Source organism: Saimiri boliviensis, chromosome 2 (genome assembly GCF_048565385.1).
Source record: "Saimiri boliviensis isolate mSaiBol1 chromosome 2, mSaiBol1.pri, whole genome shotgun sequence".
Taxonomy (NCBI): domain Eukaryota; kingdom Metazoa; phylum Chordata; class Mammalia; order Primates; family Cebidae; genus Saimiri; species Saimiri boliviensis.
The window spans coordinates 207,670,240-207,689,993 of record NC_133450.1 but is presented as its reverse complement, the minus strand read 5'-3'; the positions used below and the strand labels follow the sequence as shown (position 1 = coordinate 207,689,993).

Here is a 19,754-nt window from a genome sequence, read left to right as displayed (position 1 = left end):
TCAAAATGATCCCTTTGGAGTTATTCCACCGCAGTCCGAGGGATCCCACCTCCCTGAAACCCAGCAAAGACTCATTATCTGGGAAGGTCTTCTGAGCCGCAGGCCTCACCGAAAGAAGGTGCAACTTCTCAAACAGGAAGGCGTTTTGTGGCTGGGTCTAAACGAAACAGAAGTTGCTTTGTGTGTGCGCACGCATGCAAGGACACACACACACACACACACACACACACACACGAGTAGGGGAACCGTCATTTTCCTATGCGCCCTCTGACATCAGCCACCTTCTCTGTAGCTAGTTTCTCTGCACTCAACTTAATCCCTGGCAATGAAAATGAACCTCTCCCCCACCCTTGCTGCCGCCTCTCGCCTCACGCCCCCAGAGAAGAGTTTCTCCGCCAGGCAGCAGGTGAAGGTTTTTTTCCAAGTCACATGATTCAGGATGCAGGGGAAGAATCCTTCTTGGAACAGAGATGAGCCCAGAACTGAATCAGATGAGGAGAGATAAGGTGTGATGTGGCGAAGACTATATAAAGAATGGACCCAGGACTGCAGCAAGCACTCAACGGAATGGCCCCTCCTGGAGACACAGCCATGCATGTGCCGGCAGGCTCCGTGGCCAGCGACCTGGGGACCACGAGCCGTAGCTACTTCTATTTCACCACAGCCACGCTGGCTCTGTGCCTTGTCTTCACGGTGGCCACCATTATGGTGTTGGTAGTTCAGAGGACGGTAAGTGGACTCCTCTTCCTCCCTTTCCCTTTCTTGTTGTTTTCCCTAGAGAAGGAACCCTTGGAACAAATGGTATTCATTTGCTGGGTAAGAGCAAAAAATAAAATTAAATAAATAAATAAACTATATCTATAGTATATAGTATATACTGTTTAACATAATATACAGTATATATGTTATCATTTAACATAATATACAGTATACATGTTATCATATACCATAATATACAGTATATATTTTATAGTATACTATATATACATATATTTGAGAAAGGGAGAAAAGAAAGAGGAACTTAACTCTCTGAAATAATTTGGCTTCTTGAGAGAAATATTGTTAGACCATCATCATCTCAAACCTTTGCAGACCTGTTTGAGCAAAACAGTGGAGCAGAGCTATTGGCCTTGTGAAGTTAAGATTTAAATCTTAATGAGCCAAAGACCCATATCGAAGAAAGAAACAATAAAGAAACCTGGTCAGACTTTGCGCAAGTTTTTATCCTGTCTTCAAGAACTTCAGACTGGATTCCAAGGTTCTACATCCTAAGTCCGAGTGTCCTGGAGGTTTCTGAGGCCTCACCTGTTGCCAAGAGTTTTTGTTTTTGCTTTTGTTTTATAGAAAGAGGTAAGTTTCAGAGGTCAAGTTCTAGAAGGAAAGGAGGCAAAAGAGAAGTCCATGGCTCCTTAGAGCCTTGGACATGTTGGTGTTAAAGCCAGCAAGACAAATCGAAAGCTTCCTCTGAAGCCACCACTTTGAAGAAGTGAGGGCGTCACAAGAAACAGCACATAGAGGCAGAAAGTAGAAAGGCTTTGAGCACCTGTTCTCTCTGCGGTTCCTCACAACACTAAGCAATCGTTGGGTACACACTGTACAGGGTCAGACTGTGTTGGGAAATGTACTTCATTTGAAGTAAATGCTAAGATTTGTTTCTGAAAACAGAAGAGGAGAAGAAAGAGGAAGCTTCTTCATATTTTAGGAAATTGGTGTTTACAGAGACTCTACCAGTATGTATTGTGTAGAAAATACTGTAGTCATAGCCTATATTGCTAATGATTTGTGTGTGTGTGTGTGTGTGTGTGTGTGTGTGTGTGTGTGTAGTAAAGTTGTTAATTTCAGTGATCAACACTTGTGACTTTGGTTGAGACAGTTTTCATCCTCCCTGAGCCTCAGTTTGCCCATCTGTAAATCTGTAATTTGGGTAATTTAAGAACTGTACCCACCCACGTGAACTGCCAAAGTGAAAATATTTCTGTTTCTTACTTCATAGCTCCTACTTTTCATCATATTATAATCCTACAGAATCTGTTCTGGTTTTTCTTCAGTTTTCTTAAGCCAAATACTCTATAGCTTATCAACTGCTGGAAAGAACTAGGCTTTAAAAGGCTTTGATATCTGTTTCTCAAGTGTCATGAAGCTTTGAAATTCATAAAGCTTTGAAGCTCATATCTCCACAAAAGTGAAAAGATCGAGTTGCAAATACTTGATTTAGATAGTGGAATTCTTAAAACTCATAATTTAATGGGCTTATCTACATCTATTAAGTCTAAGACTCTTGAAAACACTTTAGGGCATCTTCTGTAAGGGCTCTGAAATTTCTGTAATTCTAATTTAGAGTAAGCCAAGGGTGTGTCATTTTGTAGCAATGGCCAAAGAAAAGAAATGGAAGTGTCCTTTAAGAAGTCCTTCAGTGAAAGGATGCAACTAAACTGCTGAGAGAGAGAGATGGTGGAGGAGTGGGTGGCAATGGTGATATATAAAGCTAGAGAGAGCTAATTCAAATCCAACTTGTAGCTGAATTGATTTCTTCCATAAAAGAACTGGAGCAGATCTTTCTGCTTCATTTTTGTAAATGTGGAAAATGAGGAGCAGAGAGGGAACAGGGCTTGCACGACGTCACCCTGAGAAAGTGGTAGAGCCAATACTTCTTGATTGGTGCCAGCAGCATCCCCTTTGCCAACACAGCCAGCCACAGAAGGACTACGAAACACTGTGCCACTCTTCCCTTGGGAGTTTTATCATCTTGTGCATCCATGTCCTTCACTTACCCCTCATGTTTCGATATGAAAAGATTCACTGCACAATCTGATTATATGGTTCGGTGTGCTGTGATTTCTTAGCCCAGGAAACACTAGTTGCTTCCTTAAAACTAAAGCCTGTCATATTAATGGTAGCTGTGATATACTAAGTGTCAAATGCATTGCACATATCATTTCCAATAAATTGCTCCGACTTTAATGATTGTAAGACCTAACAAGAAAAAAAAAAAACTCATTATTCCCAATAACTTGAGTTATAGGGAAGAGTTTCCTATAGGAAGTGGGAATGTAGACTGACTTGAAAGCAGGAAGAACTTAGACAGTGAAGAGATTGTAAAACAAACTCTAGGGAAGAAATAGGAGAAAGCCCAGGTGCCAAGACTCACAGCCTCACTATTAAAAATGGAATGAGTTGATGACCAATTAGCACTCTGTATATGACGGGAACAGAGGTGGGGAACCCTAAAAATGGTTTTATTGGCATAAGACGTCTCACAATTCTTATCCCAAGGCACATGTATAGACGACATTTAAAACAGCTAAGTCAAAATGTATATTAAGTGATGGAAGGGATACCATGAGACTCCAAGTTAAGAAGAAAGTATCTTTTTCCAGACAGGTTTAAGAAAAACTTTTCTAGGGTTAGAGTTTCAGGTTGGCTTGAGAAATGTGAACAGTTTCAAACAGGCAGGGAAGGGAAAGCATAGGAGAGGCACTCCTATCCAATGGAAGAGCATCAGCAAAGAGACAGAGGAGAGAAGATACAGAGAGCATAAGGAAATCATCAAAGCTTGCCTTGAGATTTAGCTTGAAGATCAGATAACTCCAAGCTCAAACTCCTTGGGAGAGACAAAGAAGGAACTTAGGTTTCTATCTCAAATATTTATTAAATATCTACTGTGTACAGGACATTGTTCTATAGCCTTGAACAAAACCAACAAAATCCCTGTCTTTGTGTTGCTATGAAACATACTTTCCAGTGATATTTTTAAAGTCTTGGTGGTGGTCATATTTTGTTTTATTTACATTTAAGCCAGCATATTTATAAAACATATTATTTTATATTATAAAATAATTGCTTTATATTATAAAATAAATGCTATTTTATTTTATAAAATAAACATTTCTATTTTATATTATATTACAAAGTGTTTATAATACAAAGTTTATAAATATTATAAAGTGTTTTTAAGAGTTTTATGCTTAGTAATGTAGATAAGCCCATTAAATTTTTATAATATAAAATAATATTTATTTTATATCATTTAATATTTTATAATATTATACATTAATATATTTTATGTGTTATAAAATATACTTACGTGGTTTAAGAAAAGTAACCAGCAAATAAGAGGGAAAAAAGTAAAAATCTGTCACACCCTCCCACCAACCTCTAATCCCTCTTCACCAAGATAACCACCATTAACAGATTCTTGTGTGTCCTTCCAAATATCTGTGCATCTACAAATACACAGTGCACACATGTCATTATAATAAACCCATAATTTTGCATCTTGCTTTATTCACTTGACACTGTGTATCTTAGAGATCCTTCCATCCTCAGTACATAGAAGTCCACTTCATTCTTTTGAAGTCGCATAGTATGAAGTGTAAATGCTTCATAACTGATCGGTGCCTGGTAAGGGACATTAATTTTTTCTCTAGAATTTTTGCCTTCTGTGCATGTCTGCAAGAATATCTAGGGGATAAATTTTTACTGATAGAAATGGAATGTGCATTTTCATTTCAATAAACATCAATCTGTCTCCAAACAGATTGTACTAGTGTACCCTTGAGGAAGTAAAAGTCCTACCAACAAAGAGACACCTCTTTACATCAATATGGAAAGAAAAAATTGATTTATTGTTGAGTAAGCAAGAGTGCATGCGTATAGGCAGCCTGCAACAGACTACAAAATCAGGATGAAATTTCACACAATTCATCTAGCAAAGCAAAAGAACAAAAAGTAAAACTTCTCTTATCTCCTCAAGAGACAGGAATACATAATGAGATAGACTCCTAGGTTAACACCAGAGGTAGGTGTTTACATTTCAAAAGGCTCTTTGAGACATCCCTGTTTTGAAAACCAGGAGACTGGGCTTCTCTAGCCCCAGGGGAAAATGTAAATAGTTACATTCTAAAAGGTTAGAGTAAAGATTTAAGGATTGGTAGGTTTTCAAGTAAATCATTTCTAGAAAAAAAGAGAAAGCAGCTGCTTCTTTTCCCTTTATAAGCAAAGAAAATCTTTTTTTTTTTTTTAAAAAATTATCCCTTTTTTAATTATCTCCACACCAGCATTGGAGCTGACACCTGTTTAAGGGTAGTGATTGTTGGTGGTGGTTTCGTATTTTGAGCTTATTTTCAAGCTCAGACACAAAAGGGAAGTGTAAGGTAAACATACCTGAAACAGCAATAACTTAAGCATACCCTTAGAATAACCATGGATGGCAGACACGTCTGAATGTGTGTCCCAAGCTAGAGAATCCAGGAGTGGTCAACCTGGAGACACAATCCTTGTCTATGAGGAACATCTGAACCCCCAGCCCATCCAGTGGAACATACGCCATCCAGGGGATTGAGGCCTGAGTTTTGGGTTACATGAAGGCTGCCAGGTGGACCTTGTGAGGGGAGGCTGTTAAGTGAACATACTCTAGAAACTGGATGCTGTTTTCAAGTGGTTGTGGTTTTCCTGCCCAGCCCACCCCCACTGGACTGTGTGTAAGGTGACTATGTTGTCCAGTCTGCTGCCATGAGATTATTTCTGTATATAAGGCAGTTCTCTGTTCAGCTCACTGCTGCTGGACTCTCTCCCCTTTATGTAAGCCCCTAATGAAACCCCATGTCTTGTTTGCTGACTCTACGCCTCTTCTTTAGCCTCTTGAACGTGGTTCCTTCCCTGTTGAGGCTAATAGGAGTTCAGCCCAAGAAGAAGTTATCTGGAATGCTCCATGACACTTCCTTCTACCCCAGGTACTCCCTCCACCTGACGTTCATTCCAGTTTGCAATCCAGAAAAACCCACTGAAAATCTGCCCAGATGTGAGCTCTGTGTGAACTTATGCAGGGAGGGCCCAAGGGGACTGGGCAAGACCTTGTCTTCTGGGAACTCTGTTAAATTGAGCAGATGAAGCCCAAACATCAGGTTCTTGGGTTCTGGGCAGAATGGCACCGAATGTCGCAGAGCAAAGGAGAGGTCATTCCTTCTTGGGATGAAGGAGGGGTTTGTGGAAGAGCTAGGAAAAAAAGTCAGGCCTCCGAGAATTAGAATAGTCATGTCTTATTCCCAAGGTCTTATTTTGAAAATGTTCAAACCTACAGAAAAGTAGGATGGCAAATGTTCATATAACCTTGCACCCAGATTGGTGTGCCAATATCCTGCTGTATTTTTGCTATCTCAATATAAGTCTATGAAGGTAAGCTGTAGGCAGCATGACCTTTCACCGACATGTACTTCAGTGCCTATCCCGTAACTAACGACAATGCCATTATCACAGCCAAGAGAGTTAATATTAATTCAAAACTATATGGTCCATATTTTAATTTCTTCACTTGTTCTAAAATGTCTCATATGGCTGTGGTGTTATAGTTTGTTTGAACCAATCCAGGGTGGGTCACATACTGTGTTAGGGTAATACCTGTTTTAATCTAGAACTTTGCTATTTAAATTGTGGTTCTGGGAGTATTACTAGAAATTCATACTCTCAGGGGTCACCCCAGATCTCCTGAATCAGAATGTGCATTTAAATAAGCTCCCCAGGTGATCTGTGTCTACACTAAAGTTTGCAAAACTCTGAACTAAAATCTGGCCTACGCTTTGGTGTTCGTTTTAAATGACATTGCACTTTTTAAAGGTCAAGGCCAATTCTGTTGTAGAAGTCCACTCATGGCCTGGATTTGTATTAGTACTGACTCATGGTTATACTCAGATGAAACATTTTTGGTAAGAATAGTATATGGGTAATGCTATAGACTTCTTATTGTAGCACAGCTAGAGGCATATGTCACCTTGTCCCATTTTTGATGACTATATGTTTAGTTACTCGATTAAGGCAGTGACCACCAACTCTTGCCTTTATAAAACATTTTTTCTTTCTCATTAATAAGTAACCTGGCCAGAAGCAGTGGCTCATGCCTGTAATCCCAAAACTTTGGGAGGCCAAGGCAGGTGGATCAGTTGAGGCCAGGAGTTCAAGCCATGGCGAAACACTGTCTCTACAAAAAATACTAAAATTAGCCAGATGTGGTGGCCCACACCTGTAGTCCCAGCTACTGGGGAGGCTGAGGCAGGAGAACCACTTGAACCTGGGAGGCCAATGTTACAGGGAACAGAGATGGCACCACTGCACTCCAGCCGGGGTGACAGAGTGAGACTCCATCACAAAAAAAAAAAAAAAAAAAAAAAAAAAAAAAAAGTAATCTATGGGATATACTCTGAAGACATAAATATGCTTCACTTGGTGGTTTTGCCATTTCTTGATGATCCTTGTCTGAATCAGCTAATGCACTGAGAGTTGAAAAAGAGTGAATGCCTAAGTCTCTTACTCTTTCCAAATTTATTAGCTGTCATTCTTCTGCAGAGAAGAGTTCCTCAATGGAAAGATGGTAGCAGAAGGAGGAGAAAGAGCAGGATATACCAGGTGAGGCAAAAGAGAAAGCAGCAGCACAACCCATAGGAAAGCAAGCCCAGGTGTGAGGAGAGGCGTGGCAGGGCCAGAAGTCAGTCCAGACTGTACGGAAGAGAAGAAATGGAACTAGGCGACAAAAAGATTTTTTAGGAGAGACTGAGAGGACAAGATGCCACTGCCATCCTCAAACTAGGAAGATTTCCTAAGCCCATATCTGAGCCCAAGTCTACACTCAGCCTCCTACAGCCGTTGCTCAAGACTTCAGGTGTTCTGACTGCCTACTAAGTAGTGTATTTAAGACCTTGCTACTCAAGGGGTGGTCCATGTCCATGGCAACATTGGCATCACCTGGAAGCTCATCAAAAATGCAAAACCTAAGCTACCCTCCCTACTGAATCAGAACCTGCTTTTACCAAAGTCCCCCGGTATTGATAAGTCTTTTAAAGTGGGAGAAGCACTGCTTTAAGCCACTGTGGTCCAATTCCCACTTTGGCAGACCATGTGCTACCAGTAAAAATAGTCTTCCCCTGAGGATTTTCTATGATTTCCATTCACTTTTCCATGATATTTCAGGAGATTTTGCTGCTCAGCTTTATTCTGCCCTCATCTGGAAAGGCAACGCAGGAGGATATTGAAGAGCATTGCCTTCAAAGTCAAACTCACCTGAGTTTGAATCCCTTCCATGCTATTCGTCACCTGTGGGACCTTCTGTAATCATTATCACATTATGAAATCACTTCTCTAAGCCTTGATGAATTCCTAATTCTGGGGGTCAAGTTAAAGGCCAAATGAAATAATACATTAGCTTGAAACTGAAATAATCGATTAGCTTGAAAACAAGAGATATTCTTGGCAAAGTCTCTGCAGACCATGAGCCAGAGCCCACCTTTCAAGACTATGTGAGGGAAGCAAGGAAAGGAATGTGGAATTCCCTCTGGCATATTCCAAACAGAGTTGCCTTTGATCATTTTCGGTCCAACAGGGCATTTGGTGTCCAAAGCAAATTTAGGAGCTGACTGCATCTGCTCATCATTGCCCTGTGAAAAGAAACAAGCCTTCCAAGGTTTGGGGGCAAATTAAACACATCAGTAACATCAAGGCAGTGCTCAAAATAGCTATGCTTTTCAAGTACTTGCTAACGCTTTATAATATTTTATTATGTCCACAAGAACCCAGTGGGAAGACAGATTATTAGCCATCTAATCACTGATCAAAGGAGAGGAAAACAGTTCTAGGCAGGGATGATGATGGGATGGGGATTATTTTATACCTGGGGACAAACAGGTTAAACATGACCATTCCCCCCTCCACACATGAAAAGAACTTATTATTGTTGGGAATACGCATCAGACATCTGCAGAGGCCAGAAAAAAGAGAAAGTACATTTAAGGAAGTGTAACTGGTTGATAACCATGGAGACAGTTTCCTGAGCTACTCAGTGGAGCTAAGAATGAAAACCTGGGAGGGTCCATTTGTGTCTGCATTCAGCCTAGGCACTATCTTACTCAAAGCTAGGTCATCGAGCAAGATAGTTCCCATTTCCCAAGCTAGGACCCAGATCCCTGGACAAGATTAGAGAGAGAATTCTAGGACTGGGGGACATCTTGCCAAAGAGTAGTTGGTGAACAACTCACTTAGTATAATACCTGTTTATGAACAGTCTTTGTTGAATCTGAACAGTCATCATCTCTTTAGACCCTGCTGCTCCACCTCCAAATGCAAGGACTGCTTATGGGAGAGGGGAGGAGGGAGGAATGAGCTCTTCTATCCTTGGTTTCTGGAAACAGCATCTCTCCTGGGGCAGTGGAAAGTACACCAGAGAATTTCAGTCCAAGATCTGCCTCTGATTCATGAGTACCTTGGTTTCCTCCTCCATAAAATTAGCTTGATGGACTGAAAGATGTTTCAGGTCCCCTCTGGCTTTGATTGTCTAGTCTTGACTACCATGGGTAGCCAGAAGAAGCTATGAAGACCTCATCCCAAGAGCTCTTCAGAATAGGAATAGTCACGCTTCTGTCATAGATTCCCTGGGCCCTGGGTGAGGGTTTAAGTGACAGGCTTCTTTCCTGTTTGAGATGCTTTGCTTTTGACATCCCGTGTCTGAAATTAGGAAACCAGAAAATATTCAAGTGACAGAGAGAAGAGAGGCCTTCCTTGACCCCCATCTAAATTAGGTCTTTCTCTCTGATATGACTTCTTACAGCTGTGCTATTCAAAGTGTGTTCTGTGAGCCAGGAATATCAGCATTACCCGAAAGCTTGCCAGAAATACAGAATGTTGGCCTAGCGCAGTGGCTCACGCCTGTAATCCCAGCACTTTAGGAGGCTGTGGAGGGCAGATCACCTGAGGTCAGGAGTTCGAGACCACCCCGGCTAACATGGTGGAACCCCCATGTCTACTAAAAATACAAAAATTAGTCAAGTGTGGTGGTGGGAACCTGTAGTGCCAGCTACTTGAGAGGCTGAGGCAGGAGAATAGCTTGAACCCAGGAGGCGGAGGCTACAGGGAGCTGAGATCCTGCCACTACACTCCAGCCTAGGCGACAGAGTGAGGCTCCATCTTAAAGAGAGACAGGGAGAGAGGAAGGGAGGAAGAAAGGAAGGTGGGCAGGCAAACTATCCCCAAATCTGCAGAATCAGAATTTGCATTTTGACGACATCCCCAGGTGATTCCTGTGCACATGGAAGTTCAAGCAGTGCTACCTTAAAGCACTCTGATTCTTTTACTCCATAGCTCTTCCCACAACTTGCAACTGCAATTCTAACTACACATTTATTTATATTGTTTTAATGGCTGCCTTAATGACTGAATCATAAAATCCATAGGATGTCTTTTAATGACTAACGTAGTTCCTACCACAGACCAGGTGCTCATCCAGGGTGTGCCAAATGAATGATTCTCTAGGACTTCCCGAACTGCTAGCAGCCTCTGCAATAATGGCCCTGCCAGGTTTGCTATTCCAGCTTCTCTCACTGTTCCAGTATATGTCCCTGGGAAGCTGATGAATTTGATGACTGTAGCAAGACATTCCTATGCAGATATCTTTCTAAGTGCATTTGCATTTTCATGCTAATCAGTGGTCATGCTTGGCAGTGAGTTGTTAATTAAATTTTAAAATGCTGTTTGTTGTCTCACAAGGGCAACATAAAGGGGAATTTTGTGATGTCAGGTTTTCCTGCAAACTGCATGCATAAATGAAATACCACAAAAACTTCAGCTTTGTTATTCAGGTTAAAAGCTTTCAACTAAGGCAACAAAATCATAGACTATTACAAGGGCCTTCCAGGACAGGTTTGCCTCCCTTCCCCTGAGAAGCTGGGGCCCAAATGTTTAAACTGACTTCCCCCATCTCCAGATTGGTGCTATGCCAAGGCTTTGCCTTCAGGAGACCGCCTTGACTCACTACCATCCTCTTGCACTAGAGAAGAGATCCATTCATAAAAAAAACAAGCTGTCAGTGGAAGGCAAAGGACCAAGCTCCTAGGGAAATGTTACAATAATAGGGGAACTCCAGATGGTCTTAGTGTTCACACAGAATGCTAAGAAAATAAGCTGTGGGCAGCCGCTAATTTCTTGCTTTGGTAGAAGTTAGGAAGTTGGTTTTTTCCCATATACATGCTCACACCTCTCTAGGTCTTTATTAATATTTCAGTTTAATGGATTATAGGAGATTCCAACCTTGGCAGGTCAAAAGATGAATAAGGTACTTCATTGGTTATTGGTAGGACATTGTACAAGGGTCTTCATGGCTGGGGAGAAAGGGGAGGGAGAATTAGGGTGTTAAAGTTAGTCGCCGAATAATTTATTAGGGGAAAAGAACTGTGCATCTCTGCTTCTGTTAACTCCTTGTTCAGAGTCCTCGAACTAGAACCTCCCTTTAGTCCTCTTTAGTCCTCAGCCCAGGATTCCCTTCTTCAGAAGACAATCTCTTTCTATCAACCTCTTACTTATTTGTGTAAATATTTTTGTATATATTTGTTTGTTATAGAATAAAGAATACACAATATAATGTAAATGTTCAAATATATAATATGCATTTGTATATATTTATACTACATATGTATACATATCTGTATATTTAAATTTAAACTTGTAATAAATCCATAAGGGTGGGGACCCAATTTAATTGTGTATGGTATTCTCACAATGCTTGCCATATAAACACAAAATTCAGAGTTTCCAACCACAGGAGAGATAGAGATATACCTTCCCAGGTATGTTTACAACATACTTTCACAGATGAATCAAACATGGGAAAAAAAAAAAACACATATACTTCTATAATACACTTGATTATTCTCATGTTGACCAAAGTGGGGAAAAAAAATCACACATGTGGAGGGGAAAAAAAAAGCATGAGATTGGGAGTTGAGTCCCAGCTCTAGCCAGGTACGATAGCTCACACCTGTAATCCCAGCACTTTGGAAGGCTGAGGCAGGAGAATCAGTTGGTTCCAGGAGTTTGAGACCAGCCTGGGCAACATGGTGAGACCCTGTCTCTACAAAAAAAAAAAAAAAAATTAATTAGTTGAATGTCGTGATGTGCACCTGTCCTCCCAGCTACTCGGGAAGCTGAGGTGAGAGGATCGCTTGAGCCCAGGAGGCTGAAGCTGCAGTGAACCATGATAATACCACTGCACTCCAGCATGGGTGACCGAGCAAGACTTTGTCTCAAAAAAAGAAAAAAAAAAAAAAAAAGAGTCCCAGCTCTGGACTCTGATGTGGCCCTGGGCAAGTCATTTTATCTTACTCTATCCCATTTCTCTTGTCTGTGAAATGAGGACAGCAATCCTTCTCTTGCATTTCTAATAGTCACATTGTCAAACAAATGGATAGAAAGCCCATTGGACACTACATCAGTGAATTAATTTTTAAAATTTAAGAGGTAAGTGGAGGGTGAATTCTAAATTGCACAGTACTTTAAGGACAACAAAATGAAAAAGAAATAAAAAAAAAAAAAGTTGTTTCAACTGAATGTCACACCTCATGCTTCTTTTTTCTTCCTTCTCTTCCAGGACTCCATTCCCAACCCACCTGACAACATCCCCCTCAAAGGAGGTAAGATCTTGGAATTAGGTGTAAATGTGTAGTAAGTCATCTAGATGAATGCTATAAAGTGTGAAAGCTGATTATCAACCAAAAACAATGCTATGACATGGGCCAGCAGTAAAGTGGGTGGGAGTGGAAGCATGGGCTGCTCAGGACTGAGCTGATGCATCTGAATTCACCTTAGTAGCCCCTGAACTTGTCCCCACAAGCCTCCCACCAGCCCTTGACACTCCCACTAATGAAAATTCCACCTCTGGCATAGGCAGGAATGCAAGGCAGTGTTGTGTTAAAGCTTGAAACCTGAAATCAGATAAACGTGGGAAAGTATCTTGGCTTGACTTCCCATCTGGGAGCCTTAACTCCTCATCTATTAAATGGGAATAAGAATACTCACCTCATCAAGGTATTGGAGAAGTCATTCAGATCTCATCTATAAATTGCTTGGTATGGTAACCGGCACATAGTAATCATTACATAACTAGTAATAGCTAAAATGCATAACGAAGTCAAGGACTTGTGAAAACAGACTTTCTCCTCACTCCCAATATTTCCAATCACTGAAGTCACTAATTAACACATCGTCTCTACTAGCCTCGGAGGGATGATATGCCAAGTTCAGTTAACATCGATGATGAGAAATTTTCAGATGATCTGATTAATGTTTTTATTGCTCAGAGGAAGAAAAGGAAGGCCCAAAGAGGGTAAGGAAAGCATCTTGTCCAAGATCATATAAAACCAAGCCTAGAACCCAGGTGTCCTCGTCTCTAATACAGTGTCTTTTCCACCCAAGAACACTAGCCCCCATCTCAGTCCTGTAACCTTTAGAACCTAGATGGCAAACACAGCTGGAAAACCAGACAGCTCAGAGCAAAAAGTGAAAAAGTGAGTTAACATAGGCACCAGCGTTGGGACACAAGAGTGTCCTTGAGACCAGAGGACACAGGTGACTGGACACAGCTCCTCATAGTCACAGCATCACACTTGGAGTGTCCTTCAAGTTTCCCTTGATCATGCCTTTCATGTGGTTTATCACCCAGAGACTTCAAAAGTAGGGGCAAAAGCCCCCAAAAGACAAGGATTCTGGATCTTTCAAGGCAGACAAATTAATCACAACAGTATCTCATTTTGGCTGGAATCACTTAGCATGTGTCCTCAATTCCTATCATGTCTATGCAGACAGTCACATTAATATTGAAAGGAGCGTGGTAGAATACAGAGGTAGGCAGACTTTTTCTACAGAGGGCCAGACAGCAAACGTTGAGGCTTTGGGGGCTACAATGTCTGTTGCAATTAATCAGCTCTGCTATTGTAGTGCTGAGCCAGTCTGACTACATGCAAATGAGTAGCCAGGGCTGCGTTCCCATAAAACATTATTTCTCAAATGAGATGCTGGGCTGGATTTGGCTAACGAATTGGAGGAGTCACTACAGGCTTTGGAGTCCGACATTTGAGTTAAACTCGTAATGCACGTTCACACGGAGCTTTGTAAAAACCAAAAGTCTTTGAGTGAATATAACTTGCCCCTCCCTGCTCCCACTGTTCCACCACCACCTCCACCCAGACTTTCCAAGGAAGAGAAGATGGGAACTTTCTGATTTTTTGACAGGCAGAAGGGATTTTTTTCATGAACATGGTCTCAATGACGAGAATGGTTTTGATTAGGTAATGGGGCCTCGGCCATTTTGGATCTCAGTCTCCTCACCTAAAGAGCACTTCAATCCAAAGTTGCCAAGTACAGGTACTCTAACTAGTATTCTGGTCCCATAATAAAGTTGACAAAGTTGTCATCAGTCCAAAATGGAGTGCAAAAAAGGACACAGTAGCCCTCTTTTCATAGGGCCAATTATATCTAATGTAAGAGGCACTCTTCCTCTGGGACGGTCCTTCATTTTTGTGTGTCAAAATGTCCTTTCTTTTACAACATGAAGTTGATATGCACAGGAGTTAGTCAGGCTGGCTTGCTTTTTGCCAGAGTGATTTTGTTTGGTTTTAATGATTGCAGTAGGCAAAATAAGAAGCTGTCCGCTCTTTGTTGGTCTCTGAATTTTCCTTTTGGGGAGAAATTTCCTGGGTCTATAAACTACAGAATTTTAAGAACCATGGACTAGATCGCTTATCAGATTTCTTTTTATTCGGACCATGCATGAATTAGATTTCTTTTTATCTAAACCATGCATGGGAATACCAGAACACAAAGTAATCAAAACCAACCTCAGTTTACAATTCAATGTTTCCATAATCAGATTTTTTAAATCCTAATAATATTAGGTTGGTGCAAAGTCATTGCAGCTTTTGCCATTATGTTCAATGGCAAAAACTGCTATTACTTTTGCACCAACTCAATAATCCCACTGGGACCAAAACTTTTGTTAAAGACCTCCCACACCTCCTTTGGGTTCATCCTCACCTCAACCCTGTGAGCAAGCCACAGCAACATGAGAAACAGTCTTCCCATTTTACAGATGAGAAGCTTGAGGCCCAAAGAAGCCAGGTGTCTTGCCCAACATCATACAAGGAGTTAATGGCTAAGTGAGAATCCAGGGCTCCTCCCTCTTTCCCCCTCCCATGATGAACTTCCACCATGAGATGCCAGTGACCTGCTGGAGGTGGTCGCTGACTTTCTCTTGCTTTTAGTGCAAGTCTTCACTCCCCTTAACTCAGCAAACTGCAGACACTGTATTAGGGCAAGGTAGAAATAATATCCCTGGGCTTCAGAACTGACCTCCACATGAATAAGCCTTTTCTCCTCTCTGAGCTTCATCTGGAATATAACAGCAATGTACTAAATGCCCTGGAGGAGTCTCTCCAGCTCTGACACTTTATGAGACTATAATTCTCTTGCCCAATATGTAAAGATAGAAGAAAAAAGCCTAACGAATATCTTGAGGAAATCTGAAGCCACAGCTTCCCTTCCCCAACAAACAGACACAGAAGCAGCAAATTGTCCTTTCTGAAAAAAGGCATTACAAGACATTCCAGGCAGAGGGGAATCATCTTCCAGCTACTCTTGGAAGGAAGCTTCAGAGGCAGCATGTGGTTTGTCACTGGAAAAGGAAAGAGCACAAGCCAGACACCTTCTAGGGAGCCCTTTGTCACTGGCTGTTGAAAATCTTCCACCATCAGCAGAAAATCAGCAGTGGCTCAGAACCTGAGATATACAGCTATGTGCACATGCTAAAGAAACAGCATCACAGGATACACTTGACTGCAGAGGAACCACCAAAAACCAAGCCCTTTTTGGTAATGAAAGGATTTCTGAGTCTTATCACAAGCTTCCCATTCCCAGCCAGGATAGCCCCCAGCCAACTGCCACCTCACAGGCAGTAAGCCAGAAAAGCACATGGAGGAGAAGCTTTCCCCACACCCTTCTTCTTTCTGGATTTTAGTTTTCTCACCCAGAAGACAGAGTTAATAATGACTCTTGCATGAAGCCACCGTAAGGATGAAATGGGACAGCAAAAGTGACCCTTATCTGATACCTGGCTGGGCGTATGTCCTTTGGGCAGAGGACCCGCTCTATTCTTCCATATCCAGATGAAATGTTCCCATCTCATTTCACAAACGGCATGGCACCAAGCAGAATGGTGTAAAGACAGCGAAGCTCACCCTTTTCCTCGTCCTCCTTGTTTCACTTTCCTGCTTCCACCAAATTTTGAATCTCGTATCTTCTCATGGTTTGTGGCTTATTTGCCCAAATCAGAGAAGTCAGCCACTTTTGCCTTGATTTTGCAAGTTTGAATGGTAACCCACATTTATGAATAGCGAGATATACAGAAGGATGTGGGGTATGCAGAGACTCTGGTAAGGCACTGTAGTGCATCCCAGTGTGGGCCAGCAGATGACACAGAATTGAATATTAGGTCCCTCTGTTCTTGCAAAGCCTCAGCTATTCCACCTATTGGGAATTTCTCAAGGGACAGTTCTCCTCCCTGGGGCTCAGTCCTCCACCACCTGAGCTGACCCACTCTCCTTCCTGTTTTAATGTCCTTCTCCCCATTTCCATGCCACTTTCTACTTCCCCTCACAAACTCTGCAGAAATTCAAATTGCACTGACTTTAATTTACAGAACAATTCTGGTCCTTTGGTCTCACCTCAGGGCCTTCTCAGTATCCTCTGACCTTTCTTAATAACAAAACACTCCATCAAATGATATATCTTGCCTGCACTAGAATAATTCTGTAGACATTCTGAAGTATTCTTTCTTGTACTCCCTCATTGCATCTGTATGAGGCCAAAGCAGAGTGAGAATAATAAACATTGACCAGCATCCACTATGTGCCAAGAATTGGCTGAGTACTTAGTAATTCACTCATGCATTACTCACAATAAGCCCCCAGAAACCATAATCAGCCCCATTTTATAGGTAAGAAACTGGAGAACAGAAAGGCTTGTTGTCTTGCCTAAAATTTTAGAGCTGGCAAGGAGCAGGGTGAGACCTCAAATCCAGCTGATCCACCTTGCAGCCCTTACGCTTAGCGGGATTGTATTGTAGAACATCTGGGAAAGCTCAGTACTGTGCTTCCTTCTCCTACCTGCTCGCCAAGTCTAGAGACCCTTCCAGTGCTCTATCAGCTCTGTCACTTCCTCAGCACCTGCTGTCCCCAGCCATTGGCTTTTATGTCTCAGAAGTGTACTCCGTGTTACCAAGCTCAGGGTCAGAAAGGACCACTAGGGGAGGCATGAGTTTGAATGAGGTGAAGTGATGAGGGGAAACGTGATCCATGGTGAGGGTTCTATAGGCTGAATTTCAGTTCTAGCTTTGCAGCTGAGGGTCATGTGCCTTAAGACAATTCCTTTTCCATGCCTACCATTTAAAACAGATTTGTTTTTCCTACAAATGTTATGTAGCCTCCAATACTCAGAGGTTCTTAGAGGCCTTAAGAAAGTTTGATAGATCTCATGTGGGTCCTGAGAACCCCACCCTTGCCTGAATTCAGTCTCCAGCTGAAGTTGTGGTACCAGATACAAAGAACTGGCCTGAAATTTGGAATGCTGACATTAGAGTCTTGGGACTTGAAGCAATTCACTGTCCCTCTCAGGGTTTTCTGTTTTCTAAAGTATCAGAGTGAGGGGAAAAAGCCAGATGTCCTAACCCTGAGATGGATTTTGCTTTGATTATAGTGTTCTATAAATCAAATATCTTAGGATTATTTGACCACTTTAACATTCTAACATTTGAAATTTTATAAGGAGTAGCAGGCTACTCCCCTTCCCCCTCCCCTTGCTAAAAACAAAATGGCATTCAAGAAGACGAAATGAGGTTGGCTCTCTAATTTTACCAAATGAACTCACCCCAAAGAAACAATAAAAACTGTGCCTTGAAGGCAATGGCACTAAACCAAGGCTAGGTTCGCACCAAGACCCAACTATCCCTCATGTCCCATGGTCACAATGCACATGACAGCAGCCCCAGCAGAACACCACACTGGAAGCAGTTAATAGGCAATATGGAGGTACAACAGCCCCCCTCTTCCTGACAGCTCTTCCTCTAGAAAGACTGAAAACTACCAAGCAGAGACATTTCTGGATTTAGAATGCCCAATTCATCATTCTGTCTCTTGTTTGCTTGCTTGCTTTTTTCACAGAAAGGGAGAGTGCTCCTGCTCAGGGGGAAAATCACTTTTCAGATAAGTCACAGGTCTCAAAAGCCTATTTGCTTCTCCATCTACTTTAAACATACTCAGAACCTACCCTTAAACTCACTTTTTCTTAAAGCAGAGCTAACAGGAATCAGAAATCTCTTATAAGAAATAAACTAGACAATGAGCCACTCAAAATAAAGTAGAATGGGATCCTGGAGAGGCCATCAGAGTTCAAAAGCCATCTGCCCCTAATCCTCACATCCCTGCCACCAAGAGAAGAGAAGAGAGAAGAGAGGAAGTGCAGGGGAGGGGAGAGGAGAAAAAAGAAAAAATATAAATCACTGAGATACATGTGAAAATTTGTGCTTGAATTTAGCACGTATAAACCACAAGCCTTTGAATCCAGAGGAAATCTCAGAATTCCCCACAATTCAAACAGCACTTTGGAGAAGGAAGAATGGAAGGAAAGAAGGAAGGGAGGAAGGGAGGAAGGGGAAAGAGGGGAAGGAGGGAAGGAAAGAAGGAAAGAAGGAAGGAAGGAGGGAAGGAAGGAAGGAAGGAGGGAGAGAGGGAAGGAAGGAAGGAAGGAGGGAGAGAGGGAAGGAAGGAAGGAAGACATAAAGGGAAAGAGAGAGAAAGCAGGCCCATTCCTTGAAATGGCTTTGTTATGTATTTCATTCAAGCTATCTGGACACAACCTGTGTTGGCTTAAGTTTCTGCATTTCAAGCAACACAAACCCTGGACTAGGGCGTAGGACTCACCCACTGTTTGATATACTTTGGGTGGTAGACACTAGACTTATTTTTATGCATTATCTCATTTAATCCTTCCAGCAACTCTCCACAACAGTTATTTTATTATTCTCATTTTTAGGAAGAAGAAAGGACAATTCAAAGAGGCTGCATGACTTTTGCAAAGCCACACAGCTAGTAATGGCAGAGGTGTAATTTGAACCCAAGTCTGTCTAACTTTCTAAAATTTATTTGAACCCAAGACTAACTTTCTGAAATGGCTGCCATACATTTGTGTTTTGAATAGCTAGGGAGTGTTTTATTCAGATTATTAAAATGTTAGCAGATTTTACCCTCTGACTCCAGACTTATCTTTCCTTTTAAATTATAGACTTCAAAGGTGCCCACAGCAATTTCCATTCAACCTGTGTTTAGTATAAGTGAATTCCAAGGAAATGCCCATAGAGTCAGGTTTACTGACTGTTACAGATACACTGCAACAAGTCAGGACTGAAAAGGCCTTAACATCCCAAGGAAACAGGGAGGGATTTAAATTATTTAAATGAATTCCAACTTGATCTCAATTTATATGTACTGATCACTTCCTACGTGCTCAATACTAAGAATGCTCAAATGGGCATTTCCCCTATCCTTTTGTAAATCCAGGGTTACCTAGTCGTCCTTTGTCTAACAAATGGCCCCTCCTACAGTTTATTCTTCATTACCGGTTGGCCTAGTAATGGAGAATTGGTTGTTCTGCTGGGGCTGCTGTACCGGTTGGTTGTTCTGCTGGAGCTGCTGTCATGTGCATTGTGACCATGGGACATGAGGGATAGTTGAGTCTTGGTGCGAACCTAGCCTTGGTTTAGTGTCATTGCCTTTAAGGCACAGATGTTATTGTTTCTTTGGAGTGAGTTCATTTGGTAAAATTAGAGAGCCAACTTCATTTTGTCTTCTTGAATGCCATTTTGTTTTTAGCAAGAGGAGGGGGAAGGGGAGTAGCCT

The 19,754-nt window shown here is 41.7% G+C and overlaps 1 protein-coding gene across 1 annotated transcript in view; it reads left to right on the top strand.

Moving 5' to 3' along the window:
• The first annotated feature begins 240 nt into the window (after nt 1–240).
• The window catches only part of TNFSF8 (TNF superfamily member 8), a 46,443-nt gene continuing 26,929 nt past the window's right edge, over nt 241–19,754 (top strand). Inside the window, exons 1-2 of the mRNA XM_003925194.4 lie at nt 241–729; nt 12,401–12,443. Of these exons, the coding sequence (XP_003925243.1) occupies nt 535–729; nt 12,401–12,443 (238 nt within the window). The 5' untranslated portion in view covers nt 241–534. The remainder of the gene's footprint in view (nt 730–12,400; nt 12,444–19,754) is intronic.